Source organism: Lemur catta, chromosome 2 (genome assembly GCF_020740605.2).
Source record: "Lemur catta isolate mLemCat1 chromosome 2, mLemCat1.pri, whole genome shotgun sequence".
Lineage (NCBI taxonomy): Eukaryota > Metazoa > Chordata > Mammalia > Primates > Lemuridae > Lemur > Lemur catta.
The window spans coordinates 84,416,541-84,426,879 of NC_059129.1; the positions used below are offsets into that span (position 1 = coordinate 84,416,541).

At 36.1% G+C, this 10,339-nt stretch overlaps 1 protein-coding gene across 2 annotated transcripts in view; it reads left to right on the top strand.

Moving 5' to 3' along the window:
• Nucleotides 1-5,287, top strand: part of ORC3 (origin recognition complex subunit 3) — a 63,252-nt gene extending 57,965 nt beyond the window's left edge. For both annotated transcript variants that reach the window (XM_045543997.1, XM_045543998.1), the window contains exons 17-20: nt 1,448-1,589; nt 3,162-3,278; nt 4,229-4,308; nt 4,861-5,287. In XM_045543997.1, the coding sequence (XP_045399953.1) occupies nt 1,448-1,589; nt 3,162-3,278; nt 4,229-4,308; nt 4,861-4,966 (445 nt within the window). In that variant the 3' untranslated portion in view covers nt 4,967-5,287. The remainder of the gene's footprint in view (nt 1-1,447; nt 1,590-3,161; nt 3,279-4,228; nt 4,309-4,860) is intronic.
• Nucleotides 5,288-10,339: the final 5,052 nt, after the last annotated feature.

Genomic DNA, 10,339 nt, shown 5'->3' on the forward strand with positions numbered 1-10,339 from the left:
GCCAGCCAGGAAGTCACTCAGCATGGCAGAAACCATTCCCTGAGGCTACAGCTAAGTTAACTCAGTCTTGAGTAAAAAAGATGTTAGCAGTACTGGAAGCACAGAATTCTTGTCCTTAGTGAGGGTTAGTCAAAATCATACACTCTTGGCAAATAAGTTTTGTTCCACATGAGGGGAAGAGCATTTAGAAGTAGAATGAGCAAGGGGTCAGGAGCTCCTGACACAGGAGGGGAGGAAGAAGACGGTGAGGAGTCATATGCATGTTGAATACCCTTTTTTCTTCCTCTTTTCTTCAAAGCCATTGACCACACCTGGGCAGAGCAGGGGCAGGGGGATTTTCTAGGCAATGCTATCCCCTCTCCACAAAGAGGAGAGAAAAGTCAGGACACCTAGGAAAAAAGGATAATGTCCTCAGTGGCTGGGCTGAGGTGGCTGCTTTGCTATCCCTGCACTGGTGGGAAAAGGAGCTGACACAATCTGTCATGTGGCCAAAATACTTTAAGCTCAGGACTGGACTAAGCCCCAGAAATCTTCTTTATGAAGGCATGTGAGTTAACTATATACTTTAATCCACTTAGTGACTTACTACTCTGTCTTTGAGTTTGTGTGCCAAAGCTTCTCCGTTCCAATTTGCTGTCCTCCAGGCCACCCAAGAACTACATCACTGTCATGGCACAGATCCTCTGATGAGTTCGTTAAACATTCAGAGTGAACTTTTTTGTGCCTTATTTTTTAAGTTCATATTTCATTAAAATTGTTTTCTCCTCTAGCTTATAGGTGGAAAAAAGAAGAATCCAAAGTTATGGTGAATGTTTTTATAATTGAAATTTTACGGATGAATAATTTATTTTTCAATACGCTCAAGAACGAAAATTTAGTCTTTTCTGTTTTCTAAAGTAAAAAGTAATTCTCATGTATAAAAAACTTTTGAGGTATCATTTCCATGAAAAGTATCAACTAAGACATTTTCTGTGACAAAAAAAATTTCCTAAACTCTTAATTCCAGGCCTGAGGACTGTGTTTAACACTGCCAAGAGTTAAATGTTTGCTATGGTAGAGAATGTGGATATCTGTTTTCTAAATAATTTGCTTTAAGAAATTCCAAATAATTTGCTTTAAGAAATTCCATTAATACTTTAAGAAATTCTACCTTAAAGATTTTTGAGCAGAATGTAAATTACGTACATTGTTCCTAAACTCAAAACTGAAATACATAGTTTCTTGTAAAGAGTCTGGAGGAAGTTTTAAAATTGTATGGAAGAGGTGCAATTCTGAGTGAAACTGTTCTACATCTGATATTTAGATTTTGTTTCATTTGTTTTTGGTTATTGTTGATTTTGTTTTTTAAGTAAATTGTTTAGTCCTCCAATAGAGGATTGACAAAATGTTAAATTGAAGATAAACTTGTGCTTACCTAAATGCTGATACCTGACTTTGGCTGTTTCAGAGAGTACCTTCTGCCTCCCGAGACACAGCCTCTCCACGAGGTGGTGTACTTCAGTGCTGCCCACGCCCTTCGTGAGCACTTAAATGCTGCTCCACGAATCGCCCTCCACACTGCACTCAACAATCCTTATTATTATCTAAAGGTGAGAAGCAGATTCAGTTCCCTTACAGTTTAGCTCAGGCTCCGGGCTTCATTGTCAGGCAAATATTGTAAATTTGTAGTTCTATTTTAATGGACAGAGAGCTGGCAGCTCAGGGTTACACCTTTCATATATTTTTAAAAATCCTTTAGACTTTAGAGGGAATTTCTAACCCAGTAAAGATGCTGATCAGTAGTCAACTGATGCTGCCAAATTTTGACCATGTGTAAACTGCCCTTCATAGGCACTAAGGCTTGAGAGTATAATTCTACTACTATTAATGAAAATAAAGGAAATGTTTCCTACAGACATAGCAGCAGATATGGGTCAAACAATATGGCCTAATGAAATTACTTGAATATCCAAATGATTGTTTCTAGTGAGCAAAAGAAAGAAATATTTTGGGATTTCATCTTGGATTTTAAACCAAAGAAAGATATATTCTTATATCTGCACAGCTGGATGTAGAGGATGGCCAACAATCTGCTGCTAAAACTCCTGGGGCAACACACCACACCAGAGCCCCTTGTCTAAAATCCAGACACAGTTACCAGTTCCTAGAAGTTCTTTAAACAAGAGAGTTGAAGTTCACAATTTTAAAAACTAGCTATCTTATAACCAGGTAAAAGCTATAAATATATATATGTGAAAGAGTTGTAAGTTATCAACTCAGTTAACTAGAAATCTTGCCACAAAAGATACTTAAGAAGTGAATCCATAAAGCCTATGAAGAACATCCCGACATACTGGTTTCCTGTTGCAAAGTGGCTCACAAATATGCTAAGTATTGCAAAGAGAATACACTGAGAAGGAAGATATAAGTCAATAGCTTTCAATGACAGTGATAGTAGGGAGCTTGAATAATTTCATATTAGAACAAAAAAATCAGTTATTTTTAATATATAAACCACAAATTAAAACTCTTTATAAAATCTGTCTTCCTGGCTAGTGGGTCACAGAAGGGAACTGATGCGATTTCAGCAGTCTTTGGGAGGGATCTCTTCTATTATCCAGGGTGGGGTGTGGATGTGAGATTTTGTGTTTCTCAGTAAAAACTATGGATTTCGAATAAGTTGAAAAAACACTGATAGTTCCTATGGGGCTTAAGATCTGTAGTGTTAACAACATAGTCTTGTCTTTGAAAGATAACTTATAGCCCTGGTAGTAGTATGTTGGTATTTACTAATATAGTATAGTAATTGCTAGAATTCAGCTAATTACAAATGTTGGAAGTACCGATTTATTGAATATTCCCAAAGAATTCCATGAACTTTTTATGGCAGTAAAATCCATTACGGTCTCAGAGATTAATAAACTGTGATTAAAATGAAAAATATACTTATCTTCTGATCCTGGGAATATTTTTCTAATAAGTAGGAACTAGAGAGATTATGCCTAGGACCCAAATCTAAACAAGAACTAGCTAACTGTTGAAGAGTAGACTGACGCACTACTAAAGGAAACCAAGAGTCCATTTACTGGTTTACTAAATTTAGGTTAGGAGGTTCATTAATGTCTGATTTTGTTGTAATCATTTCTAAAAAGTAGTCATCTTAGTTTACTGCTCTTTTTTAGAATGAAGCACTGAAAAGTGAAGAAGGCTGCATTCCAAATACTGCCCCAGACATCTGCATAGCATATAAACTGCACCTAGAGTGTAGCAGGCTAATCAACCTTGTGGACTGGTCAGAGGTAGGTCAAGGGGAAAACAGCAAGCTATATATTTGTCCAACCATCCATGACAACTTTCCTGAAATATTTTTATGTTTTAGTGCTTTGGAGCTCATCTTTTATTTTTTAATGCCTTGTCTTTTGTTTAGAAAGCATAAATTGCCTCACACTTCAAAAGTTCCTTAGGAAATAGTAGCTCAACAATCCCTATTCCCATTCCCCTACTCGCTGATCCTGCATTCCTCAACCAAACCAATTCTGTGTTCATGCCAGGTCAAAATAAGTATGTGATCTAACCCAATTGTTAGCATTAAGCAAAAACTAAACAATTTAGGTCAGTTCTTTTATTCCACAAAATAAAATATATTATTTACTAGAATTTCCTATCTTGCATAAAAGAAAAAATATTGGAATGACTACACAACAGATTTAGCCATCAGGAAGTACAAGGAATACTTGGCAAAGGCAAAGCCATGGACAACTGTTATTCTTTAAAATAAATAATTCTATTCTTTCCCTCCTCAGAATAGTATTACAAAGATCTTAACTCTGTCTAAGGCCCTACAGATACCTTGTCACCATTAAAACATATCTATAATTGGCTCCTTACAAACAAAAGCAAACAAACAAACAAAAAAAACCCAGGCATTTTCCTGGGGTAAAGGCAGGAGTAGAGGATATCAGGCTTTCTTTACCTTTCAACTTTCACTCTGTTTCTTGTTTTTCTCTGCATACTTAGTTCTCTGAAACAAGATTATTCAGGAACCATTACATTATATTTTAATGTGTAATTGGCTTAAAGTGATCATCAGTGTAGTTTTAAGAATCTAAAAAAAAAAAAAAAGTGCCAGTTAGCAGCAGAAGCAGCACTGTCAGACCTGGTCTAATTACAGAACCATCAAAGGAAATACAGTAAAAATGTTTGGCAGCTGTAAAGATTTTTACTTTCTTCTGTCTTGTCTATTCAAAAGGCTTTTGCAACAGTTGTGACAGCTGCTGAAAAAATGGATGAAAATTCTGTAATCTCAGAAGAAATGAATGAAATTATCCAGTATCCTTTTAAAACCATTTCTACAAAATCCAGGTACACATAGAATATAAGTTTAGTTTCTTGAGCTCTACATTAGAGATTTATAAAGATGTACCCCAAACAACCTTATGATTTGTCAATATTAACCGTACCATGCCAGAATGACTGATTCTATATTCCTAAGTCTTTATTTTGAATTCAGTCTAAAATGAGACCAAGCCTAAAATATTTGGTCTCAAATTTATATCAAAATTATCTTTTAAAATTTATCAAAAATGAAAAAGTGTCATTATTGAATTCTCTTTTTCTAATGTACTTTTAGAAGTGGGGGCAGGGAGTGGTTTTGATACTATGTGAAAAATTAGATTTAGGTAAGTGTTAAGTACTTTTCCATTCATGTCTTATTGACAGTGGATTCTGAATTCATTTGATGTTTTCCAGTAAGGGTTTATAGTTTAATTTAGTTTATTTGAACTGTCTACTTCCCTTTACCAACTAATATTTGACATTGAGATTTTAACCTTTTTTTGTCAAAAATATAGCATGGCCAATTTCCTTAGCTAAAGCCTCCAGTGCTCGGTTTATTAGAGCTGTTTCTGAACTAGAACTTTTAGGATTTATAAAACCTACCAAACAGAAGACTGACCATGTGGCAAGGCTAACATGGGGAGGCTGCTAGAAAGCAATGGGTGAAGCCAGAACTATCACATTTAGCTTAAAAGAAAAGGGAGACCAGTCATATTTACATACCACTAGGGGAGACTGTTTTCGTGAGAAGAGAAATGTGTAATCCCCATGTGATGTTTAACAAGAAAGTATGCTAACTCCAAACGAGTGTATATCAAAACACCTTTGGAGTACTTTAGAATCTAACATATCTACAGTATAACTAAAACCTCTCACACATTATTGCTGTACTTTTCACAAAGTCATTATTAGTAAGTCATTCTTGAACATACAGTGTATAAATGTAATAAATTCCTTTATCCAGGAGTATAAATTATTTGTAATTGGTTTAGCAGTACTCATGCTTCCTCCCCCAATTTCTTGCACCGACATTCCTCATTTTAGTGTATTATACAATAACTAACATGAATATTCTACAGGTTTGTTTCTTCTGGTGTCTAGATAGGTTTTCAAACTGCCTCTGCCTCTCCATTTCCTTTAGTCTTACAACTTTAAAGAAGGTCCCAAGCTGTCAGGCTTTATACTTACAGGCAGTAAATATTCCATTTGTGGATGACCTGTCATGGAGTCTTGGAGCCAGTAAGGCCTCCACAAGTCTCATCCCAAACTTATAAAACCCAGATGAGGAAAGTAAGGCCCAGATGCCTTGGCAAGAACTCAAGACCTAATGAAACAAAAATACCTAAAGTTCATTATTTAATGTTCTATTCCTAAGAGAATTCTGGGACTTATATTTAAACTACTCACTAACATACCAAAATTACCATGTAAATGTAGTTGAGGGGAAAAGACCATGTTCAGAAAAAAACTCAGGTAAAACTGTTTTGGTTAGCAAACCTTAGAACTGTGTAACTGTAGGAGGGCATCTGTGTGCTTGTGCACACACATATGCATGTGCCCTTTGAGGACAATTTTAATATACAGGTTGAATATTCCTTATTTTAATTGCTTGGGACCAGAAGTCTTTTGGAATTTTGGAATATTTACATTATACTTACCACTCAACATGCCAAATCCGAAATGCTCCAGTAAGCATTTCCTTTGAGCATCATGTCAGCACTTAAACAGTTTTGGATTTTGGAGCATTTCAGATTTTGGATGCTCAACCTGTATAACCAACTCCTTAATTCTAGAGTATAAAAGGAGGCATTCATATGGGTTTAGAATAAAGAATATCTTAGACCTCTGGCAACATGGTGGGCTCAGATGACATTAATGGATAGTTGCTCCCCATCCCCTCGCTCTCTTCTTCAAACACATAAAAATGCTAGATGAAATACATCCCAAAAACAGATTGTCAACATGTTGCCAAGGCTAAAAACAAGGGGAAACCCAGGGTACCAGGACAGAGTCAACTGTCAGAGCAGAAAGCATCTAGCCCTGAAGAGCTTTGAGAAAGACAAATACCACAGTAGCATTAGTTAAGGTAGATTAAGTATCTTACCATGTTCATCTAAAAGATGCCAGGATTTCTTTTTGAGCAGAACTTGGACACCTGTACATATGTACATAGGACTGTCAACTTGAAAGTTCAGAAAATTTATTAAGTGCAAACACAAACACCACCATCATAAGAAATAAACTGGACAAATGTAGGCTTTGACACCTTGGAATCCATGTATTAAAGGTAGAGCCTCTGTCATCCCAGGGGTCCTGAATGAGGGCATGGTGCAGAGCCTCTGCCAAATAAATATGATCAAAGAATAAGTTTCTATTGTGTGAAGTCAATGAGATTCCATGATTTACCTTCACAGCAATTAGCTCAATATTTTTTCTCAATACTCTAGTCATTCTCCTTCAGTCATGTTTCATTTTTTTTTACAATGCGTGGTAAATATCTAGGGAAAGAATGTATAGATGATTTTAAGGATTTAAGGATTTTTCCATCTATTGCCTATTTCAGTGAGCCAAGGGGAAGGTTTTCCAATACTTCATTCTGTGGTAATGAGGACACCATTAATGTGTATAGTGTGGTTTCCCCAGCTTTCAAATGATTCACATTAGCACCAGATAAAATTGTCAGTGTTTAGAAACCATTTCTTTAAACAAATCATACAGCAAGATGCTTATTATTCTATAAGATACAGAGGAACTGGCCTCACACAGACCAGCAGATTCACATCTGTCTGAGGTATAGATTCACTGAGTAGAATATGTACTTACTTTTCTTTTGCTGGGCACTTTGTTGAACCTACAAGCATGTCATGCACTGAACCACTTTGATTTTTCTCACTACCTATTTAAAGATTAGGTGAGAGAGTATCAGGATAGAAACTGTCCTATTTTCATAGTGAATACCCAAAAGAGCTATAAAATTAAAACAAGCAGCTCCTTTGTGGTAACTATTAATGGAACACAAAACCCTTAAACCAACCTATGAATGTCAGCTCAATTGTGTGTCCATTCCTTAATCCTGGAAAACCTCAACGTTACAAATGGAGCATTCTGATTTACTAAATCTTTTAACAAAATACTGATCTGAAAACCCTGAAGTAGTATGAAATTCATTCAAAATATACTGAGCATGTATCATGTGTCAGGCACTATTCTAGGCACTTGTGATACTTGAGTGAACAAAGATCGTTGCCTTCCTTGCATTCTAGCAGGGGTAGAACAGACAATTATGTTACAGAAAAAAAAGAAAGAGCAGGGTGAAAAGAACCAGGATGTCAGGCTGCAATTTTAAACAGAGTGGTTAGAGCAGGCTTCATTGTGATGACATTTGAACAAAAACTCAAAAGCGATGAAAGAATTACCCATTAAGTTTTGTGGGAAAAGAGCATTCTAGGTAAAGAATAGCAGTAACAAAGATCCTAAGGCAGAAGTAGGTAAGCTATATTGGAGGAACAGCAAAGGCAGTCAGTGTGGATAAGGCAGAGTGAGCAAGAGGAATTCAATGAGTGGAATGAGGTGGGATGGAATGCAGGTTAATTCAGGGCTCTGTAGAACATTTTAAGGTCTCTCACTTTTACTTAGGTAGGAAGCCATCTAAGTAAAGGACTTAGACCTTTAAAGGATCACTCTGGTTGCTGTGAGGGTAGAATGGGATGGGTGAGTGGAGACACAAATGAGACAAAATAAAGGCCAGTTAGGAGACCACTGAAATAATCCAGGCAGCCATGATGATGTCTTAGACTAGGGTAATAGTAGTGGAGATGGTAAGATTTTAGGTGGAACCAAGATTTGGTGAAGGAGATGGAGTCCAAGACTTTGGCTGAAAAACTGGAAGAATGGAGTTGCCTTAAGTGATTGGGGATGACCGGAAGGAAAAATTTAAGAGGGAAAAATAGTTGGTTTGAGACATAAATTTTGAGATATTTATTAGATATCCAAGTGGAGATGTCACCCAAGGAGGTGAATATAATCTGATATCTTTATGATTAGATGAGATCACCAAAATGAGTATTAGAAGAGGTAGCAAGGAGCCCAAGGTTGAGCTCTGGGTCACACCTGTATTATCTCGCAAGCCAACTGAAGACTGTTCCAAGGTCAAATGCGGATTGTCGACTGGATTTAGCAATGTGGAAACCTTTGGTGATTTTACTTTGAAGACAAAGCCTACTAGGCATCATCCTTCAGAATACCTAAGCAAGTGTATAAACTTACACTAACCCTGGAAAAGCTATACATTATGATGTGATGTTATATGGAGACCACAGCATCACCTTGCACATTCACACAAGTTTAACCTGAAACTAATAAAATCTTTAGACCTAACTTTCAGTTTATAGGAAGTTTAAAGGGATATAAGTTAAATTAATGACAGTAAAATAAAAAAAGATAGTCAACAAGACAATAGGTATGCAGTCTTTCCAGAATCTTGGATTGAATCCTGCTTTGGGGTTTGGGGTGGGGAAAGCTGTAAAAAATTGGGGGGACAAATGGTAAAATCTGAAATAAGGACTTTATATTAACTTCACTGGTATTAAGGTTATATAGAACCACATTATTCTTAGGAGATGTTTAAGTACTGCCATGTCTACAACTTTCTTTGAAACAGTTAAAAAATACATAAAGCAAATATGGCAAAATATTAATAACTGTTTAAGTGAATCATTATTAGACTATTCTTTCAATTTTTCTGTTTAAATTTTTTCCTAATATAACAAGTTGGTGAAAAAAGGAGGGGCCAATAAACTTGGAGGAAGTTTAGAAAATTCTTTAGTTTTGCTATAAAGGAGAGCAGTAAAATAGAGTAATAGCTGGAGAGGGATATAGGATCAAAAGATTTTTAATAACATGTTTATTATGCTTATGAGAATGATCTCGACAGAGAAAACAGATACAGGAGAGAGAGAACTGCTGGAGCTGAATGACACTGAGACATGGGTTTGGATCTAAATGCTTCTTTCCCAGGGCAAATGCAGAAGCAGAGGATCGTGGGAGGCATGTGTCCCTGAGTAGACGGAAAGACAGTGTGCTTTTGCAAAATATTCACTTACTAACACCATTACTGTATAATTTTGAAGTACGGGAGTAGAGAGAACCCAAATGGGGCAAAGATAATCATTTCCAACTCTGGCTGTTTGGATCACGTAGGCAGCATATTAAACAGATTTCAAGAGTTCTCCCCTAGGGGTAGAGACTGAGAATCTTCCAAAGCTTTCCAGGTAATATTGCTGATGCAGTGTCTGCTTTATATATTTTTTGGCCTATGGAAGAACTTGACATGACCCTAAAGATAGCTTTGACATTTTAAGCCTCCAGGGTTTTTCTCATTGCCTATTTTTCCTTACAAAGAATTCTACCTCGTCATGTGCATTTATTAATCAGAACTACTGAACACATTACACAATACGATAACCTAAGTACAGTACCATATCAGAACTGCCTTTTACTAAAAGATTAAGATGACTGCTGACACTAAATTTTGTAGATGTTTACTTGTTAAAAGCAATTTCAGGCATCTTTGGCCATTCAGAATCCCTAGGTACCTAATGTAACCTTTCTGTTGAAATCTTGTGGTTGGTAATCTACTAGGTCCAAGAAATTGTACACATTTCTTTTCTGTAATTATTTCCCAGTACTTACAGACAGTAAGCTAAGACTTTTTGGTGAGGTAATACCAATACAGAAATTTGGCTGTGGAAGAAAATTTACTTTTGATCAGAATTGGGACTCTAGAATTAAAACGTTATTACTTATAGCCTCATTCAGATTGCCTTTAGTATATCTTACTAGTAGTAAGATAGTACTTTAGTAATGCTTTTAGTAAGATATACTAAAGGCAATCTTAGTATATCTTACTGATGTACTTTAGTATACTGATATACTTTAGTATATCTTACTTACCCTGCAAGTATAAAAACCAGATCTTCACAAGTTTAAATTTATGTGAAAATTCACGCACAGTTATTTAACAAAA